The sequence below is a fragment of the Entelurus aequoreus genome, linkage group LG20 (assembly GCF_033978785.1).
Source record: "Entelurus aequoreus isolate RoL-2023_Sb linkage group LG20, RoL_Eaeq_v1.1, whole genome shotgun sequence".
Taxonomy (NCBI): Eukaryota; Metazoa; Chordata; class Actinopteri; order Syngnathiformes; family Syngnathidae; genus Entelurus; species Entelurus aequoreus.
This window is the reverse complement of record NC_084750.1, coordinates 956,534-978,649: the sequence shown is the minus strand read 5'-3', so window position 1 is coordinate 978,649 and position 22,116 is coordinate 956,534. Positions and strand designations below refer to the sequence as shown.

Sequence of the window (22,116 nt, the reverse complement as noted above, 5' to 3'; positions counted from 1 at the left end):
CTGTGTTGATTAGGAAAGGAAAGGATTGATTCCAAATGAACCAGTAGCATGTGATTGGACGAACAAAATGTCAATCTTTCAGCCCTGGACACAATGCATGGTGAGGCCAGGCCTCCGTTGCCCACCCATTTTCAGTGATCTGGCCAATCACATATTGGCATGAAAAAGCATGCATTACATTGACTTCTATGAGAAGCTAATTTCCTAGGGGAGGCCTGGCCTCCCTTAATACAAACTGATAGGGAAATCTGGCCTGTTGCTTTACAATTGCAATATTGGGTTTTAGCCATGGGAACATTTAGATTTATGAACAAAACTAAAATAATATGAATATAAAAAATAAAAAATATGTTTTTTGTTAAAATAAATAAATAAAATAAATATATTTATTGTTTTTTTTAAATCTCTCTCTTCTCTCAAATTATTGGGGAGGCCAGGCCTCCTCCACCTCTATGGAGGAGCCTCCACTGGTCTTTACGTCGTCTGTCTATTGCCATCCATCCATTCATTTCAACCGCTTGTCCCTTTCGGGGTCGCCAAATGATTGAATAAACTCAATGAAATATGCCAAGGTTACACGCCTGGCCTAAAATACTAAAAACGTTGCAAACAAAAGTGGGAACTTGCTACCGGCCAACATCAATTAAATGTGACACCTGACGTGTACACATACTTGCCAACCCTCCCGATTTTCCCTGGAGGCTCCCGAATTTCAGTGCCCCTCCCGAAAATCTCCCGGGGCAACCATTCTCCCGAATTCCTCCCGATTTCCACCCGATTAACAATTTTGGGGGCGTGCCTTAAAGGCACTGCCTTTAACGTCCTCTACAACCTGTCGTCACGTCCGCTTTTCCTCCATACAAACAGCGTGCCAGCATGGTCACATAATATATGCGGCCTTTACACCCACATAAGTGAAAACAAGGCATACTTGATCAACAGCCATACAAGTCACACTGAGGGTGACCGTATAAACAACTTTAACACTGTTACAAATCTGCGCCACACTGTGAACCCACACCAAGCAAGAATGACAAACACATTTCGAGAGAACATCCGCACCATAACACGACATAAACACAACATAACAAATACCCAGAGCACCTTGCAGCACTAACTCTTCCAGGACGCTATAATATACACCCACGCTACCACCAAACCCCGCCCACCTCAACCCCGCACCCCCCTCAACCACGCCCCCACCTCCCGAATTCGGAGGTCTCAGGGTTGGCAAGTATGCGTATACAGCACAGCTAACATACTCAGAAATGTATTCATGCACAATGATTTGGTGTCAATACACTCATTGATTATGTAACGTATATTATTATAACATATATTATTACAATAATTGATTGTATAATTGGGTTGCAATCACGTGAACTAAAGGTACTTCCGGGTTTCAGGCGATGGTCTAAGTCCCATGAGGCTACTGTTTATTTATTATTATTAAATGCTGTCGTATTTTAAAAGGGTTAAAGGCAAATATGAAAGCGATCATAAAAAAATATTTAAAATGGGATGGAGTGTTTTTTTTACACTCTTAAGAAAATATATATAAACTGTTTATCATCACCGAGACGTTACTGATACCTCACTTCTTTTGACACATCATGTCTTTACACCTGAGGGGTCCACAAGTTAAGCATTAATACATGAGAGACAAAGTATGAATTATTCGTGCATCGCTAAGTAACGTATTTGATTGACATAACGAGTGCTGTGCTGCTGTGATCTGCTAACTGCTAACTTTGTTTGCAGTTGATTTCCTGCTACAAATTAGTCTCATCTACAATTCATGTCTGCAGTTGTTTTTATGCTGTGATGTTCATATGTTGTCTAATTATTTAGCTATAGATGCCCCTGTTATTCAGCAGTGTTTGCTAGCGATATCAAGATTCAGTTTGGTATCTGTGTTGGCCCTGCGATGAGGTCGCGACTTGTCCGGGGTGTACCCCGCCTTCCGCCCGATTGTAGCTGAGATAAGCTCCAGCGCCCCCCGCGACCCCAAAGGGAATAGCGGTAGAAAATGGATGGATATATTTTTGATATTACTATATATTTTCTTGATGCTAACAAATATCACCAAAGACGCTATAATGTGGTCACCCGTGTCCAATAAAGCACAATAAACTAAGTTTTAGTTTTTGTAAAGAAAATGGACAATGAAAATACGGTAGATTGGACCAACAATCACAATATTTTTCACTAGGACTTAACTTTATTTGCACAAGCTATATTTAGGCATAGCAACCACAGAAGAACACAAACTAATGTGATCTCTTGTCCTTTCTTTATGTTTAGTTCTGCTCTCAAACACTACTAATATATAGGAGAGAATAAACTGGATTGCATCACAAAAAGTATCTCAAACAAATCAAATGTTCAAACAAACATTTTACAAAGTCATCACTGCATACACAAGCATGGTCCGATTGTATATTCCACAAGTAGATGAAAGTTATTATTTTAAGAGACATTTCCTTTTATTTCCTGACTTTATCACCTTTATGGAACACTTCTTTGGGGACTCTATGAAAGCTCTTTCCTATCTCTCTATTTGAACGACTGGAACACCCTAGAATAGAACAGCAATTTGACATTTTCTGCTCAAACTCTACATTCACTTTTACTTGTGTTAATGCTACCCTCAAGCTGCTTGGCCATCGTGTCAATTTAGCCGCGAGGAACAAAAACGGATGTGACGTCATATGCAACCCAGCAATTCTGGTATGTATACGTTTATATTGCTCCCATTTTTGCACAGTGATTTCACGTATTTATTCCGAATTGTAATTGTTTGAATGCAAACAAAGATATGTAAAAAAAAAAAAAAAAAAAAGTTGACAGGAAGTGACACCTTGCGCATGCGCCGACTGACCGCGTCGTCTCATAACAAACAACAGAGCATTCTGGTCCTAGTCTGCGTTATTCCGACTTTTCTACGTTTGTGTTCAGTTGTCTATCGTGTGACAAACAACATTTATTTAATTCTTCGTGTTAGGATCAACTGGACTCGTCTAGCTGAGCTTGCTAGTTAGCTTAGCTTGCTAGCTGCTAACAAATAACTGCGGCTGTTGAAGAAATATTTTGTATTTTGTAAAACTTGAAAGAAATAAAGCAGAGTACGAGGAGGAACTTTGTCCAGCAAAAGAGGAGAAGGACCGACAACGTTTCAAGAAAGAAGTTGTGTTACACAGAACAGGTTTGTTTACTTCTTACTCTCACATGTTTACCTACTTTATATTGGATTATTAACATGAAAAGATACTCGGAATATCCATATTGAGTGGGCGCATTGTGAATAACTTCATGCTTAGTTGGCTATGGAAATGTAATGTAACATTTATTTGCACACACAAACATTGCAGTGTAATAATAATATACAATGTGTACAGCCCTTACCTTTGGGCTGGTACCGAGGGCGACTGTGTTGACCAGTTTGACGCGTGTAAATGATAGAATGTCCAGTACTGTAGAAATGTGTTTGGATATGACAATCCGTTTATTCCAAGCTATCTAAATTAAATCAAATGTAGTTTATATAACATAAAATGCTGACCTTGAATGGCACATCATTACAGCATTGTCACGACACAACACGATACCACATCACATGACATGTCACGACACGGTCGAAAACGGTTTGTCCTCCAATCGCCCTGCCCATGCTCACACCTGAACCCAATTTATGGAGGCTACCATGGTAACCGCACCATAGCAACAGTCCCCTCCCTGTCAACACTTCCTGGTTCTTAACAGGAAGTGGGCGGAGCAATCTGCAGAAAAGGAAATTAAACATGCTGAACCCAACAATCAATTAGAGAAAATAAAATAAAAACAATATAAACAAATAAGGAATTTTGGCTCCAACACAATGTTTAAAAAAACTAACTTGGGTGTTTCCCACATAACTGCAATCTATTAATGGCGGTGGGAGCAAGCCTAGGCGGTTTTAAGATGTCATCGTACAATTTGCATAATTGGCACAAATGATGCATACATTTTAGAACAGTCAAGTCCATTTTTATTCGTATCCAGTCGTACCTCAACTTACGAGTACCTTAATTTACAAGTAACTTGAGATACAAGCTGTCTCTCAGCTTTATGTTATGCTATAAATTGCGAGCATACCTTGATAATATTTAATATTATTAATAATATTTGTCACGGGGTTGTGTTGTTTGGGCAGTAAAGAGTTATTATATTATTGCACATTGCCGTTTATGCTTTGTGTACATGACAAATAAAACTGAACGACCAAAAGTTAATATGATGTTTGCATACATGTAATGTAGTTACAAGCATATACATACCAACATGTCATATTTACTGTATGTTGGTAATTTTCAGCATTACTGCTTCACATTAATATTACGATGTTCGCTATTTCCTTAATAAAAACAACTACTGTTACTTCTAATAATGGCAGACTTGATGAGAGACAACAAAGACTACTTTGGGAGAAATTATGATCCAGAAACTTCTATATTTGATCCTGAATATAAGGAGGATGATCTGCAAGTTTTAGAAGCTGTGTGCTAAACAGGTGCAGCTTTAGTGAAACACTAACCATCATGTAGCAGTATTGTTAAGTGCTAGACAAGCTATACAAACTATTGACATAATAAAACAATCACAGACTGTACAATGTCTGCTCTCACTGGGATGCCAAGACTTGTGTTTCCCAATTTGATGAGGAATTCAGCATAATCCTCACTCAAGAAAGTGAAAAACAAGCGTCTTTTCATGTGTTTCTTGCCATCTCCGTGTCTAAGTTTGATGTCAAAGTTGACCAACTTGTGGGTTTATGTCTACAACCTTCTACTATCCCGGTGAGAGGCATGATTTATAATCAACATTTTAAATACACACTGCAATATATATATAACGTAGTAACAGACACGTTCATACCAATATGTAATATGTTTTATATACACACCGCAAGTATATATAACAGACACCTTCATAACGATATGTAATATGTTTTGTATACACACTGCAAGTATATATATATATATATATAATGTAGTAACAGACACCTTCATTACAATATATAATATGTTTTATATACACACTGCAAGTATATATATATATATATATATATATATATATATATATATATATATATATATATATATATATATATATATATATATATATATATATATATATATATATATATATATATATATATAATGTAGTAACAAACACCTTCATAACAATGTATAATGTTTTATATACACACTGTAAGTATATATATATATATATATATATATATATATATATATATATATATATATATATATATATATATATATATATATATATATATATATATATAATGTAGTTAACAGACACCTTCATAACAATGTATATGTTTTATATACACACTGCAAGTATATATATAATGTACACACTCACAGTACAGAGAGCCTTGCGACTCTGCTGTAAAGTAACACAAATTAGGAGAAAAAATATGAGATTACAAAGCCAAATGTCCCGTTGTGGATAATATCATCTTTAAATTGGATGGGCAATATGAGCCCATCAACACGGACGAACGAGCGAAAATGCCGTGATCATGTGATGGCAACAAACAAAAAGACAACATCCGACCTGATTTTTCCAAAAGGAAAAAAATCACTTTAAGATGTTCAATATCTATTAAGGTTACATTTTTGCTTACAGAATTGAGTCCATTTTATTTTTGGTTTCTTTTATTTATTTAAGATGACAAAGGTATTACCTTCTAATTACAGTACAGTGGTAAACAATTTACTCGTAATAAGAAATAAAAGTTTATATCCTTTTAAATGGTTACTTGCATTATTATATATTATGATTACATTACATTATATATATATATTTTTTTTAATCGATTATTTCTTCAGTTTAAGAGCATTATGTAGACAAAAGCTCAGAGTCTGTCTGCATAAGAACAAATATTTTTGAAGAAAAATATTGCATATTGTTTTAACGTGTGGCACCTTGAGATTGGAATATATTGATTAACAGTCTAAAATCAACATGTCTTTATTTAAATGTAATTTTTGCAGTTTTATGCATTTTATGTGTAATATATAAAAAAAAAAACAGTGCAGCCCTAGTTGCAATACAAGTATACTTTCACTTTCAATTCCTCTATTATTTAAAAGTTACACTTTTAGGACTTTTGATTAAATTTAAACTGGTCAAAGTTGTTTATGGGAAAATTAGAAACTTGTGTATTTAAAACAGTGTGTATTTAAGTGTACATCTACTCGAATCGAATTTAAACAAAACATCAGTATTTATCAATTTAGAACCTTATGAATCTAAATCAAATCGATTCGGGAGATTGGCCATGAAACCCAACCTGAATTATGAACATCTTGAAAGTCAACCTGGTGACTGCTGAAATCCTGAGAAACATTATCAGAACATACACTGGTGCAGGACAATGTGTCATGTGACTGAGCAAAGCTAGATTTTTCTAAAGCAAGTGTTTTATTTCATTCTGTCCTCCAGACGTCTGTGAAGAACATAGTCTCCCTGGGCAGCAGGAGTGGACCTCCACGATGGAGCAAGGGGAGCCGCAGCCCTTTCACCTTAAAGAGGAAGAGTCACAGCCCCCTGACATTAAAGAAGAAAATGAGGAACATCGCATCAGTCAGAAGGGAGAGCTGGAGGAGTTCCCATTTACTGTCGTCATTGTGAAAAGTGAAGATGATGAGGTCCAAGGTGAAAGTGAGGTGGAGCCTTCAAGCAGCAGCTCAACTCAACACATGACAACAGAAGCTGATGGAGACCACTGTGGAGGATCTCAAGCAGACAAGATCTTTGCTCCACTATCAACGTCACACCCTCCTGACACTGATGATGAAGACTCTAAAGCTGATAAGACATGTCACACTGACAACACACGCTTTACATGCTCTTACTGTGACAAAACCTTTAACGACCGTCGTAATATGAAAAAACACACCAAAATACACACTGGAGAAAAACCTTTTTCCTGTACAATCTGCAGCAAAGATTTTACACAAAGGCACCATTTGCGAAGACACATGAGAACCCACACTGGAGAAAAACCTTTTTCTTGTTCAATATGTGGGAAAGGTTTTACACAAAGTCAGTGTTTGAAAAGACATACAAGATTACACACTGGAGAAAACCCCTTTACCTGTTCAATCTGTGAGAAAGATTTTGTACAAAGTCACAATTTGAAAGTACACATGAGAATACACGCTGGAGAAAAAACCTTTTCGTGTTCAATCTGTGGTAAAGGTTTTGTACAAAGTCAAAACTTGAAAGGACACATGAGAATACACACTGGTGAAAAACCTTTTTCCTGCTCAGAATGTGGTAAAGGTTTTGGACAAAAAACGGTGCTGAAAGAACACATGAAGATACACACTGGGGAAAAACCTTTTTCTTGTTCAATCTGTGGTAAAGATTTTGTACGAAGGCGGTATTTTCAAATACACACGAGAACACACACTGGAGAAAAACTACTCTCCTGTTCAATCTGTGGTAAAGATTTTGTTCAAAGTCAACATTTGAAAGTACACATGAGAACACACACAGGTGAGAAAGTGTTGAGTTGCAGTGTGTGTGGTGAAAGATTCTCTTACAAGTACCAGTGTAAGAAACACAAGTGTGCTGGTGAGAACAGCAGCAGCAAATGAAGCTGCAGGATTTTCAATCAATTGTCAAGACTTGATTAACTTTGACTTTCTTACATCATCACATATAACATGAGTGTTACAGTGTTGTGTGTGTAACACAATCTTGCTTCTGTGCTTCTACCATTTATAAATTAGATATTTTAGATTGGTGCTTCTTAGCAGTCAAGTACATGCATTAATATACTACATTGTGTACTTTTATTTCAAAACAACAATTTGAAAAGGTGAGACTAAACAATAAAATACATATGTTATATACAATAAACATTGTATGTGTATATGGATATTCATAATTCACTTTTATACTTATTCATAGTTGTGTGTTTGTATAGTTTTGTAATAATGAAGTAGTAGATGTTTTCATTTATAATTGTAATTGATTCCGTAGATAAACCCCTTTATATGATATACATATTTGTTTTACATGTGTTCATACCTTTGCTTTTGATTACACATAAATGCCCCTTAGTTCATATTTACTAGTTCACATCTGAAACATCTTCTGGACCACTTCTGGAAGCATATTATTATTAACTTTATACATCATTTGAGCAGTTGTGTTTAATACAAGATAATTTACTTTTAATATGTGTGACTTTATGAATCATTTAAGTCTTGATAATCCAATATATTACCTTTGTTACTCTTTGTGATTATTTTATATGTATGTCCCCAGACCTTTATACAACACGCAATGTGTGCTTCAACTAAATAATGCTGTGGAATAAATGTAGTTATTTGTTGAGTATGTATTTTGTTCTATTTAATATGGCAGTCATTTTTGATATTGTTATTTATATGATTTTTTAAATACAATTATAAAGGAAATATATTTATATAGCACTTTTCCACAATTGTCTCAAAGCCACATTAGTTGAACATGGTTCATGTTAATGAGCCAGTCAATTGATTCTGTTTGCTCGTCAATGTCACAACCCTCCAGTCTTTTGATCTAATGTGATATACTAACATTTAACAAGGCTGAGCAAATTGGTTTAAATTTAAAGAAAAGAAAATCAACAGGAGTGTCTAATCATATTTAGATTTGTTTAATGTCCCTTGTGACATTGTTCCTCTCTCCTACAGCGTCCATTGCAATGGATTATGTAAATGAGACAATGACGTCTTCTATGAACTTTTAGGACAGCCAATAGTTGCTTTCCTTACTGAGGAGTTGGCAACTCTGATCTTACTAGTTGAGGAGAAAGGGAGCGGGGACCCCCTACTTATATATGCTGTGTAAAATTGTGAATGTGTTTTAAAGTCAACTGGTCCTAAAGATACCTTGCATGCCAGCATGGAGGAAGACCACTTTGACAGGGTCATCCAGGTCCACCTCAATGTATGTATGATGTCACCATGGAGACGTGGTGGACGTGCTCCTGGTGTTATCAATGCTCTTGTGTTGCTGCAGGGTTTTTCTTGCTCACTAAGGCTCTGGTGGCCTTTGGAGCCGTCAAAGAGTCCATCATTACTATTGGCAGCATTGTGGACGAGGGTTTCCTAAATTATTATTACAATACATAATTATTGAAATACAGGGGCAGATATGAGCAGCAGTACTAATGAGGAGAGATTTAATGCCAAAGAATGTTCAGTCGTCTGCAGCTGAAATTTTAAATCACACGACTTTGACCGGCCTGAACAGTCAACTAGTTTGAATGAAGAAATTAAACCTTTTTTTTTTTCCTGACCATGTTTAAAGGCTTAGTGGCATGAAAGAAGAAAACAAATGGTGGCCACCTTACTAAATTATGACAAGTTAAAGATCCATTTTTTCGTAAAAAAGCGCAATTAAAATTTAGGATAAACAGACGAGATTTTAGGAAAACACACTAAAAACTATTGAGATTAATTAGCTACATGGATAGATAATTTTACTCTGTAAGACATCATAACTTTGTATATCTAGTAATTAGCAGGACTGTTAATATAAAAATAGTATTCTATTCTGAGAACAAGCACTATTTAACTTGCAATACTTAAACATCCTTGATTGTTGCAGAATATTTAGAGAAGGTTTTCAATGTGGGGGGAAACCAAAATATTTTAGTTACTTATTTTAGTTAGTATAGTTGTTTTCTCACTTTTAACATTTTTAAACTACAATACAAAAATAAAATTATTCATGCTCAAGTCAAGATTAATCAGACTAAAAATAAGTAAACAGCTTTTTAAAACAAAAAAAAATATCTAAAAAAAAAAGTTTTAAATCTTGGCAAGTTGCAAATAATTTGTACATGTGTCAACTGATCATGATTATATTTGATATTTTAAATTATATTAAATGTAAACAATGCAGAGCAATGGCAGACTGACTGACATTCTTATTTGTTTTAGTAGCAAAGCTATGCTGTGTTTGTTAATTCATACAGCATTACTAACAATCGTGCAGAGAGATTTGGTAACAATACAGTTATTACATGAGAAATTAAGTATTAGGTCTGTGAAAAGAACCTCTCAAATAGTTTCTCTCCTTGAGGACAAAGACAGAAGAAAAATCGAAAGAAGTTGCATACTGCCCACGCGAAGCATTTAACATATTAAAGGTGATAACAATGGTATGTCAACACAAAGAAATTATTATGATAATGTTGATGTGTCTCTAAACAGGTGCCTGGGACCTTGACCCAGGAGAGCGATCAAATGGTCAAGGTCCACAAATTTGATTCAACAAGTTGCTACCTCGTTGGCAAGGCCTTTTTCAAGTTGTAGAAGCAACATTACATTGCCTAAAATTACAGTTGACATCTGACGAGGTTAGAGTTATTTCAAATTCACTGTATTATTCCAACAATGTGCGTGAACTTAACAAGTTGAAGTCTGAAGATCGACAACAAACCTGCGTTATCTACGACAATGCCAACGCCCAAGTTGAAATAGTCGTAGAGCCACGTAAGTCCTTTTTTGACAAAATATGACATGAAATTAGAAGTGATCTTGTTATTCTATTTATTTTTGTAGAGTACAGGGACTAACGTTTATTCATAATTGGCCCTCTTTCTGAGGCAAACCAGGCTTGCTGAAGAGGGATGGCCTCCACCCTAACCGAGAAGGTGCCATCACGCTTACTAGAAATATAGATTACTGGTTGAGTCACACTTGACTAACTACCCGAGAGTAAGCTCGGGCACAGGAAATTACAGTGTCTGTTAGTCCGGGTGAGGAGTCAGTTAAGATAGAACTAACCAGCGCCAGGCTTAAAAATTCTTGCATCCATAGCATTTTCTCGTAGAATAATACATGACTCACATAATGAATCTTCTGTAGTGACTGTGCTAGGGGTGAGCATGCATTCAACTGAAGTGGCAAATTATGACGCGTTAAATCTCTCGCTGCACCAAGCAAATAATCTCAAGATCCCCATCATATCAATTCCTAGATGTTATCGAAATTATTTAAGACGCACTACACAAAATAAACGTAACTTTATTAATATCAGTACTATGTATACAATTAACAAAAATGCCTCAAAACAGCCCACTACCTATAATATGGGCTTTTTTAAAAATCAGATCATTGTCTTCCAAAACGTTATTAGTTAATGAGGTCGTTAGAGACAACAATCTTAACGTCATTGGTCTCAGCGAAACTTGGCTAAAACCAAATGAATTTTTTCCACTTAACGAGGCATCTCCTAACTATAACACTGTAAAAAAAAAAATATTCTCTGGTCATGTAAATTTTAATTAATTTTATTAGGTAAAATATAATCATTATGATTGTGTTTCAAATATTTAATTAAACTTCATGTAAAAATGTTTGGAATAAAATCTACTCACTCTATTTAATTAAAATATAAGCATTATATTCATTTAGTTCTTAATAGAGAAAATATTGAGTGAAATCTAATTATTATAATTTTTTTAATGCAGCAGACTTTCTCGCCACAGGACATTTGAACAAGAGAGTAAGGCCAGTGAATATTTGTCCTCTTCCACATCGCTCAGCTTGTTAAACTCGATGACTAAGGTAAGAAAAATTATTTTGTTATCATTGGGCTATGAAGAATGCATGCCACGGTCGGCTACCGGTATATTACAAAATAAAATGAGCTATCACAAAAAAAGAGACTAAACAGCAACATAAAATTGTTTTCTGTTGGCAATGCTATTTTAAATGTAGTAGTGTGATTTTGTTGCGCTATAATGTGAACACAGCATTATACATTTTGGAATACATCTATGTGCTACTAGTGGAGATGAACTTTGGACCAGGTCTATACCAATGTAGAAGATGCATACAGGGCATAGGCCTACCCCCACCTGGGCTTGTCGACCACCTCTCACTCCTGCTGTATTTACGGTATACACCAAAAATCAGTAGCGCCGGGCCCACTGTCAGAACCGTGAGATTATGACCGGACGATGCTATTCCTATATGCTTCAGGACTGTTTTCATCACACAGACTGGGATGTATTTAGAGAACAGGCACTTGCGACACTTTGGATAATTACACCTCCACCGTTTTAAATTACAGCTGCTTCTGTGTGGACAAAGTCACATCATGGAGACAACCAGTTGATCTGGGCTAGGAATAGTGCTTTTAAGTCTGGAGACCAGTAAGCGTACAGCAATACCAGGGTGGCTCTGAGAAGAGGCAATCATACTGTCAGGAAACAGTAAAAGAGGCGTATTGAAGACAGGTTTAATAACACCACAAACCCCAGGCTGCTATGGGAGGGCATCAGGGCCATCACAGACTCTAAGAGGAAACCACCATCTTTATCTGCTAACAGTCCCACCTTAGCGGAGGAACTAAACATTTTTCATGGCCGTTTTGACAGGGACAACACCCTCTTTCCCCTTTACTGACCCTGCTCCAGTCCTGAGCACACACAAGGTGAGATGCATTTGCCGCAGCATCAACAACAGGAAGACACCTGGACCAGATGGAGCGCTGGGACGGGTGCTCAAAGACTTTCAAAGCCGCTACAATAGTCCCCCTTCCAAAACGGTCAGAATCAGAATACCTTTATTGTCATTGCATGGAAACAACGAAATTGAACAGCATTCCAGCTCAGTGCTTTTAAAACAACCTAAAATACTCTATAATGGCTAGAGCCCCGCCTGGTTGCTTATGGTCCAAAGGTTTCGAGCGGCAGTTCCCCAACGCCCTGCCCCGCTACACCTAAAAGTACCAGAAGTTTCTGCTGTTGTACAGAAGGACATGAAAGGAAAGGTAAAAGACACAACAATTTTAACAGGAGACTTCGTGTTAGAGATTTACGTCAGCTCACACCAGAACAGACTGTGTGGATCACCAATACAAAAGCACAAGGGACTATAGCGCAAGCTCATGCAGTAATTGTGTTCTTGCTTAAAAGTATGCACTTCTATAAAACACAGTGAAGAGGGAGACACTTACAACTGCACACACACAGAGTAAACACAGCTTGGGAAGGTGGCGGACATCTCAAAAAGACTTACACCCAAGTAAAAATATTTTTGTCGACTAAATGCTGGTAAAATGATGTGCATTGCATTTGAAACAGGACATTGACAAAAAAGTAATGCTGTCACAGCACAATGAACCTCTGCACACATCCCAAAGAGCTATTACTTACTAAGGGTATGTCTCAATAGTTTTTTGAAGATTTCATTGAGTTGAAATTTAAATAAAAGAAGAGATGAGGACAGAGGTGGGTTAGTTTATATTTATTTTTAAACAGGGACAATTTTGAAAACTCATGTACACAATGTAGTGTATTTATGGCTGAACTTATGAATTTATGGTGGATAAAAGCTCAAATGAAAAAGATATGTAATCTATAAATTGTAAAAGAATATTAACAAGATCGTGCTGCTGCTGTTCTCACCAGCACCTTTGTGTTTCCTACACTTATAAGATAATCTTTCACCACACACACACTGCAACACAACATTTTGTCACTTGTGTGTCTTCTTGTGTCTATTCAAATCGCCATTTTGTATAAAACATTTACCACAGACTGAGCAGATAAAAGGTTTTAGACCTGTGTGTGTACTACCAGAGCTGATCGGTCATAAAAGCTTTTGTTGCAGCTAGAACAAGATTATGTTTTTTCTCCAGTGTGCGTTCTCATGTGCACTTTCAAATTTTGATTTAGGCCAAATCCTTTACCACAGATTGAACAGATAAAGGGTTTTTCACCAGTGTGTATTCTCATGTGTTTTTTCAAATCTGTACTTTGTATACAACCTTTACCACATATTGAACATGCAAAAGGTGTTTCTCCTGTGTGTACTCTTGTGTGTACTTTTAAATGATGCTTGTGAGAAAATCTTTTACCACACACTGAACACATAAATGTTTTTTCTCCAGTGTGTGATCTCATATGTACATTCAAATATTTATTTTGTAAGAAACCTTTACCACAGATTGAACACATAAAATGTTTCTCACCAGTGTGTATTCTCATGTGTACTTTCAAATTTTGTTTTAGGCCAAAACCTTTAGCACAGACTGAACAAATAAAAGGCTTTTCCCCAGTGTGTATTCTCATATGTATTTTCAAATCACTATTTTGTATAAAACCTTTAGCACAAACTGAACAGATAAAAGGTTTTTCTCCAGTGTGTATTCTCATGTGTCTTTTCAGATCACTATGGTGACTAAAAGTTTTGTCACAGTGAGAACATGTCAAGGGTGTGTTGTCAGTGTGACATGTCTTATCAGCTTTAGAGTCTTCATCATCAGTGTCAGGAGAGTGTGACGCTGTGTCGTCACTATCTGATAGTGGAGCTAAGATCTTGTCTGCTTGTGATCCTCCACAGTGGTCTCCATCAGATTCTGTTGTCATGTGTTGAGTTGCGCTGCTGCTTGGAGGCTCCACCTCTCTCTTGTCCTCACTTTCACCTTTGACCTCATCATCTTCACTCTTCACAATCACACCAATCACTGCCATCTTGGTGACATCAACCTCCTCCAGTTTTTCAAGATACTCTCCCTCCTGACTGATGCTGTGTTCCTCGTCTTCCTCTTTAAAGTGCGGTGGCCGAGACTCCTCCTCCTCTTTAATGTCGGGGGGCTGTAGCTCCTGCGCTTCCTCTTTAATGTGGGGGGGATGTGTCTCATCTTGTTCCATCCTGGAGGTCCACTCCTGCTGCTCAGGGAGAAGATGTTCTTCACAGATGTCTGCAGGACACAAGGAGACCAACACATGCTTTAGAAAAATGCAGCTTTCCTCAGTCACATGAGACATTGTTCAGCAACCAGAATATGTCTTTGAGGATCTTGTCAGTCCCCACCAGGGCCGCCTTAATGCACAAGCTTATTTGGGCTGAGGCCCAGGGGCCCCTGGTTGTGCTGACCAATTGCACTGATTATAGCAGGGGTGCTCACACTTTTTCTGCAGGCGAGCTACTTTTCAATTGATCAAGTCGCGGGGATCTACCTCATTCATATATATAATTTATATTTACTTATTTATGAAATATATGTTTTTGTTAACAAGTTAAAGGTGTTTAATGATAATGCAAGCATGTTTAACACATATAGTTAATATTGTTAATAAATTAAAGGTGTTTAATGATAATACAAAAATGTTTAATACATATAGTTAATATTGTTAACAAGTTAAAGGTGTTTAAAGATAATGCAAGCATGTTTAACACATATAGTTCATATTGTTAACAAGTTAAAGGTGTTTAAAGATAATACAAGCATGTTTAACACATACAGTTAATATTGTTAACAAGTTAAAGGTGTTTAAAGGTAATGCAAGCATGTTTAACACATATAGATTCCTTTCTTTCATGAAGACAAGAATATAAGTTGGTGTATTACCTGATTCTGATGAATTGCATTGATAGGAATCAGACAGTGGTGCTGATAACGTCCGCATTTTCAAATGGAGAAAAAAAGTCCTCCTTTCTGTCCAATACCACATGAAAGTGGTTGGTTTTTAGCATCTTATTTGTCCAGCTTCCGTACTCCTTTTTATACACTTTACAAGAAATACATTGGCGGCAAACTCCGTAGCTTGCTAGCTTGTGCACGCCAGCTTTCTGAGACCCTTATGTTGTTAGCGCAGGCAGCATGACGCAGCGCTTTTATTGTGCAACTGTGCAGTCGGTCTTTGGAGTTTTGACGGCAGGTACGGCGCCAGAGTCTGTTGAAATAAAATGTGTTTCTCGCCTTCCTGTCTGTATTTTTTTTCTTAATAATGAGCTGACAGCAGCCAGCATCATCTCAGAAGACCCTCGGGTGCCGTGACTGTCAATCAAGTGACGAAAGTGACGTCATAGTGAAGACTTATGCTCGCTCATTTTTAGGACTATTTTTTAATGCCTGGCTCGGGATTGACTGACACACCTTCCGCGATCGACCGGTAGATCGCGATCGATGTAATGAGCACCCCTGGATTATAGTGTTCATAGCTGTCAATCACAGACAGCTCTGCTTTGTGTAGCGATTGTGTACTCTCTCTCTCAGCTGCTTAGTTTTTTCCTACTGCTCCAACCGGGGCGCAAACCCAGGTCGCCGATGTGAGAGGCGAGTGTGCTGACTAATGAGCTAAAAACTCAGGCCATCTCCCAGGTCGTTAGCACTATTCCTGAAGTTGACTGACCTCTGTTACACATACACAGACGTGCATGCGCCTGTCACAAAGGAGATGTATTCATGAAATAAATAATTTTCAAAACCCCCTCGGGCCCAGCCCTAGGATAAAGCGGCCACGCTGACATTCAAGATGTCATAACCATATCGTACATCAGGGAATAACAGAAGCAATTCAACTAGTCATTAAAAAACAGAAAATAAACAGTAGTAAAACCTTACAAGGCTCACAAACCCAAGGGAAAATTAAAACAGGATTTTTAAAATAAAATGCAAGCATAATTGAATTGCCAATATCAGTGCAAAAAAGAAAAAAAAATCAGGTGTTTAATAAAATATGCAAAAACTGAGAAATATGTGCAATATAAACAGAAGTAAGATGCATATTTACATAGTTGTGACCTAAGACACATATGGTGAATATGAATGTATACATTAATTGCACACATGGAATATTGCGCATTAATGGTTTTGATTAGTTGCGTAATCTATTAAAAGTCACTGCATACAACAGTTCTGGGTGTTTATTGCTTTGGGTGAAAAACTATTCTTGAGTCGGTTTGTCTTAGCCTTAATGCATCTGTAGCGTCTCCCCGAGGACAGCAGGTCAAACGGCTCAGAGCCGAGGTGGCAGTTGTCATTGCTGTTGCTTTGGCTTTGCTGAGGCAGCGGTAAGTGTAGAAGTCCATCAGGGAGGGAAGAGGGCATCCAATGATCTTCTGAGCTGCCTTTACAAGTCTACAGCCTCTCCCTGGCTGCCATGGTGCAGCTGCCGTATCAGACTGTGATGCAATAGATCAGCACTCAGTGGATGAAGGTCAGCAGCAGGTTGGAATTGAGGTTGTGCTTGCTGAACACTCAGGTGTAGATGCTGCTGAGGCTTCTTGATTATGTGAGTGACGTTCTCTAACCAGGAAATGTCAGTGGGGATGAAGACACCCAGAAACCTGAAGGTGTGGATAATAACATATATACAATAACACTCACTTGTCGTCGAAATTCCTTTGCTTCCTGAAGTTGAATATAGTCCTGCAGGTTTTCTTACTGTTTAGAACATTTGTGGATTTATTATTTTTTCTCTTTAAGTCTCCCATCATTGGCGTGCGTTCAGAATGTGATGACCTACTCTGGCATGTAGAACATGGCACCTGTCTGGAAAAAAATCAAAATCATTAAATGCAAATAAATAATTGCAATATAATACTTAACTTTTTTAAAGCTACTGCTCTCGATGGAGGTCAGCAAGGAGCACACATCAAGTTGGCCTCCACTTCTCTTATAATGCAAACCATACATATTTAAAGAGCTAAAAAGTAACCATTTAAAGGCCTACTGAAATTGTTTTTATTTATTTAAACGGGGATAGCAGATCGATTCTATGTGTCATACTTGATCATTTCGCGATATTGCCATATTTTTGCTGAAAGGATTTAGTAGAGAACATTGACGATAAAGTTCGCAACTTTTGGTCACTGATAAGAAAAGCCTTGCCTGTACCGGAAGTAGCGTGACGTCGCAGGTTGAAGGGCTCCTCACATTTCCCCATTGTTTACACCAGCAGCGAGAGCGATTCGGACCGAGAAAGCGACGATTACCACATTAATTTGAGCCAGGATGAAAGATTTGTGGATGAGGACCGTTAGAGTGAAGGACTAGAGTGCAGTGCAGGACGTATCTTTTTTCGCTCTGACCGTAACTTAGGTAAAAGGGCTCATTGGATTTCACACTTTCTCCTTTTTCTATTGTGGATCACGGATTTGTATTTTAAACCACCTCGGATACTATATCCTCTTGAAAATGACAGCCGAGAACGCGAAATGGACATTCACAGTGACTTTTATCTCCACGACAATACATCGAACTTTGATCAGTTCTCAGACATGATGAATAACATGGGAGGTGATGGTTTCCAACCTTTAGCTACGGAGCTAACGTGATAGCATCGTGCTTAAATGCAGATAGAAACAAAAAAAATAAGCCCCTAACTGGAAGGATAGACAGAAGATCAACAATACTACTATCAGGAGACACCGAACCAAACACTGGACCTGTAACTACACGGTTAATGCTGTGCCACCTGTCGAAGCCTAGCAATGCTGTTGCTAACAACGCCATTGAAGCTAACTTAGCTACGAGACCTCGTCAGAGCTATGATAAAAACATTAGCGCTCCACCTACGCCAGCCCTCATCTGCTCATCAACACCCGTGCTTACCTGCGTTCCAGCGATCAACAGCGCGACGAAGGACTTCACCAGATCATCGATGCGGTCGGCGGCTAGCGTCGGATAGCGCGTCTGCTATCCAGCTCAAAGTCCTCCTGGTTGTGTTGCTGCAGCCAGCCGCTAATACACCGATCCCACCTACAGCTTTCTTCTTTGCAGTCTCCATTGTTCATTAAACAAATTGCAAAAGATTCACCCACACAGATGTCCAGAATACTGTGGAATTTTGCGATGAAAACAGAGCTGTTTGTATTGGGATACAATGTGTCCGAATACTTCCGTTTCAACCATCGACGTCACACGCAAACGTCATCATACATAGACGTTTTCAACCGGAAGTTTCGCGGGAAATTTAAAATTGCACTTTATAAGTTAACCCGGCCGTATTGGCATGTGTTGCAATGTTAAGATTTTATCATTGATGTATAAACTATCAGACTGCGTGGTCGGTAGTAGTGGGTTTCAGTAGGCCTTTAATAATTCTATTTTTAAGCCCGATACAATTAATAGTTTTCACAGTTATTGCGCCAAGCATTCTTTTTCATTCATTCTTGTGAAGAAGCACAACAATGTGACCAATTTTGAATGATTTACTATGTTCCTACAAACCTCCACTCTGAAGTAGGGTGCAAGCCACTGCGAGATGAGCCTTTGCCATTTCCTTTGGCTGTGGGTCTGTGTGTCAAGTCTCCACAGATGAGGTAGGCTTCCGCATACTAGAAAAACTACAATTAATTTGAAGTAAAACTATTCATATAAACTATACTACGGAAATCATTCAGACCTCTTAAAATGTTTCACTTTTTATTTCATTGCAGTCATTTGCTAAAATCAAAAACGTTTTGATACGACTCTCAAACCTTGATCTTCTATGTAGTCTTTTTGAAGCCTGCATTGTGGATGCTGCAGTATGTATTCACAGTATATACACATTTACACACCACCCTGAACATGAACTTAGGCTGAAAAACTGATCAGACATGTCACGACTTTGTTACAACTTTCAAACCTCGATTTTCCATGCAGTCCTTTACAACCCTTGGATTCACAACCTACCAATATCTACACTCTTCAACAAGTGGGGTCAAAAATGTCCCCAATTAAAATCAATGCATTTTGCAATAAACTTGGTTGTTAGTCTTTAAAATGAAGAGTTGTAATATTTTCATATTTCATGTATTCCTCATAAAACATCTTTGAGACATGAGGCCATTTGCATTTTTATTTATTGCTTCATTCATTTTAAGAAATTGCAGTTTTTGTAGCATGACCCACTCTTCCACAAGTGGGGTCAGAAAATATCTCAAGCAGTTCTTATGGAATCTTCTATGAACCTTTGATTCTTAGCAACTCTGACTGTCCCACTTACACATCTGATGTCATCTCTTACATCTGATGCAACATAGACTGTCAATACTGTGCCACTTACACGTCTGTTGTCAGCAGTCTCACCATCCATGAAGGGGAAATATCTGATCCACTAAAGACTGTAGGACGACAGAAAGCTAATGAGGTTATACCAAATACTGTAAAATCTGGAACTATATGCATTCTTATGGCTGACTATAGATGTAAAAACCATGGCAGGTACATTATACAGGTTGGTAATGTTTAACTTATTAACATTTTGTGATGTAACTTTCAATATTTGTGTGAGTAAAATGGGTAGTAAAGTCTGAACGTTAGAAGGTAACATGGTACATTCATTTAATCTGCTGCTTCTGCCAGCATGGCCATCAAACACAACTAGTCACTGGACTATTCTGCCAAGTCACCGTACTATCCTGCCAACATGGCCATCAAACACAACTAGTCACCGGACTATCCTGCCAACATGGCCAACAAACACAACTAGTCATGTGATTCCCCCGCCAACATGGCCATCCAACACAACTAGTCACGTGACTCTCCCGCCAGTTTGATGGCCAGTTACATCAGATGTGAAAGATGACATCGGATGTGTAATTGGGACAGGATTGACCACCAAAGTTGCGTCAGATATGAAAGATGACATCAAACGTGTAAGTGGGACAGTATTGACAGTCAATGTTGCATCAGATGTGTAAGTGGGACAGTCGGAGTTGCTAAGAATTAAAAGTTCATAGAAGATTCCATTGGAACTGCTTGAGGTCATTTTTACCCTACTTGTGGAAGAGTGGGGTAGTAATACAAAAACTGCATTTTTGTACTGTATTTTCTGGACTATAAGGCGCAGTTAAAATCTTTTTTTCTCAAAACTCGACTGCGCGCCTTATAACCCGGTGTGCCTAATGCAAGGAATACGTTTGGTTGAGCTTACCCACCTTGATGGCAGTCAAACATAAGAGATAAGTGTAGGCTGCACTATGATGGCAATATAGCCACGTAAATATGACCGCCCACAAAACGGCGCATCCGGAAGCGGCTGTCAGAAAGCGGCTTGAAGATGATCTGTTGAACATAAACGATGCAACATTTTGAGTGTTTTCATTTTTAGAAAAAAATAACAATGATACGACTCCTTTAATGCGCCCTATAATCCGGTGCGCCTAATATATGAAAAAAGATCAAAAATAGTCCATTCATCGGCAGCGCGTCTTATAATCCGGTGCGCCCTATAGTTCAGAAAATACGGTAATTAATAGGAAAATACAATTAAAATGCAAATGGCCTCATGTCACAAACATGTTTTATGAGGAATACATGGAATATGAATTCATCACAACTTTTCATTTTAAAGATTTGGAATAATAACACCTGGGGTCATGTTGCACGATGATTTTAAGATAATTACATACTTACATAATTGAGAAATGTGAGTAAACTGTGAACCATGATTGCAGAAACTTAAAACAATAAAGCTGGATGGATGAAGTGTAGATACCCCAAAACATTGAATGTTATGTTTCTTTAGATATTACCTAGCTTTGGGGTGCATACACAATGACCGAAGGCCTGACAGATTTTCCCTCAGTGGCCTCCTCTTTTTGTGGACTGCAAGGATAGAATACTTTTTGTTACAATTTGATTCATTACATACATGGGGCTGTACTGAAGCCAGATTACTTCATTTACTGTTCGCTTGGAGTGGTATCTGCCCTTGATTTGGTTTGCTTGTAAGGTTTTAGCCTTTAGGTGATCCACACTACATGTTGGTTTAAGTATGGCCCTTGCTGAATTGAATAAGGAGACAGTTTTACCTTTTATTTCCCCAATTTTGCAAGGCCCACTGAAGTCTGGCTCAATTCATCCTGTAAGAATACAATGATCACTTCATCAAATTGTACAACTCCTCATACCAAATTGTACATGTTTTATGTTTAAACAGTAGAAATACAAAATGTTAACTAATATCAAAGTCATGGTAAAGGAATTTAAAAGACCACGTACCTCATTGACAAATTCTCAGCTTCGATCTGACCATATATTGGGCAGCCATGTCTATAAATAAATGAGCACACTTTGAGAAATAGTCCATAGCTGTCAGAATTTATTGGTACCCATCAGGAGTTTTGGGCAAGGGTCCTGTCAGATTGATACCTAACAGTTCCCAGACAGCAGACACCTGCCATAAAATGGTTTAGCTACTAATTTGTTATAAGCGGTTTGATATTAAGGCAGAAATGGACCTTTATATTTTGAAGAGGCAATTCAGCTGCCAAAGGCTTGCGTTGGCATTGACACGTGTCACGTTCTGTAACC

The 22,116-nt window shown here is 37.8% G+C and overlaps 2 protein-coding genes across 9 annotated transcripts in view; one reads left to right on the top strand and one right to left on the bottom strand.

The window, feature by feature from the left end:
* The first annotated feature begins 2,881 nt into the window (after window positions 1-2,881).
* LOC133635814 (gastrula zinc finger protein XlCGF8.2DB-like) lies at window positions 2,882-8,414 on the top strand. The gene is made up of 2 exons (XM_062029136.1): window positions 2,882-3,205; window positions 6,511-8,414. Exon 2 carries the CDS (start codon window positions 6,561-6,563, stop codon window positions 7,668-7,670), a length of 1,110 nt encoding a protein of 369 aa, XP_061885120.1. The 5' UTR covers window positions 2,882-3,205; window positions 6,511-6,560; the 3' UTR covers window positions 7,671-8,414.
* A 4,881-nt stretch (window positions 8,415-13,295) lies between these two features.
* The window catches only part of LOC133635812 (zinc finger protein 239-like), a 32,157-nt gene continuing 23,336 nt past the window's right edge, over window positions 13,296-22,116 (bottom strand). Inside the window, exons 4-9 of one of the 8 annotated variants that reach the window (XM_062029128.1) lie at window positions 22,044-22,115; window positions 21,805-21,979; window positions 21,615-21,665; window positions 17,339-17,364; window positions 17,200-17,256; window positions 13,296-14,787 (exon numbers count right to left, since the gene is read on the bottom strand). In XM_062029128.1, coding sequence (XP_061885112.1) covers window positions 13,706-14,737 — 1,032 coding nt within the window. In that variant the 5' untranslated portion in view covers window positions 14,738-14,787; window positions 17,200-17,256; window positions 17,339-17,364; ... (1 more) ...; window positions 21,805-21,979; window positions 22,044-22,115 and the 3' untranslated portion in view covers window positions 13,296-13,705. Of the gene's footprint in view, window positions 14,788-17,199; window positions 17,365-19,044; window positions 19,669-21,614; window positions 21,666-21,804; window positions 21,980-22,043; window position 22,116 lie in introns of those variants that run through there. The other 7 variants (XM_062029130.1, XM_062029131.1, XM_062029134.1 and 4 more) reach the window with 7 other exon arrangements.

Excerpts from the sequence above, each read along its gene's own strand:
- LOC133635814 (XM_062029136.1), top strand. The coding sequence starts at position 6,561 with ATGGAGCAAGGGGAGCCGCAGCCCTTTCACCTTAAAGAGGAAGAGTCA.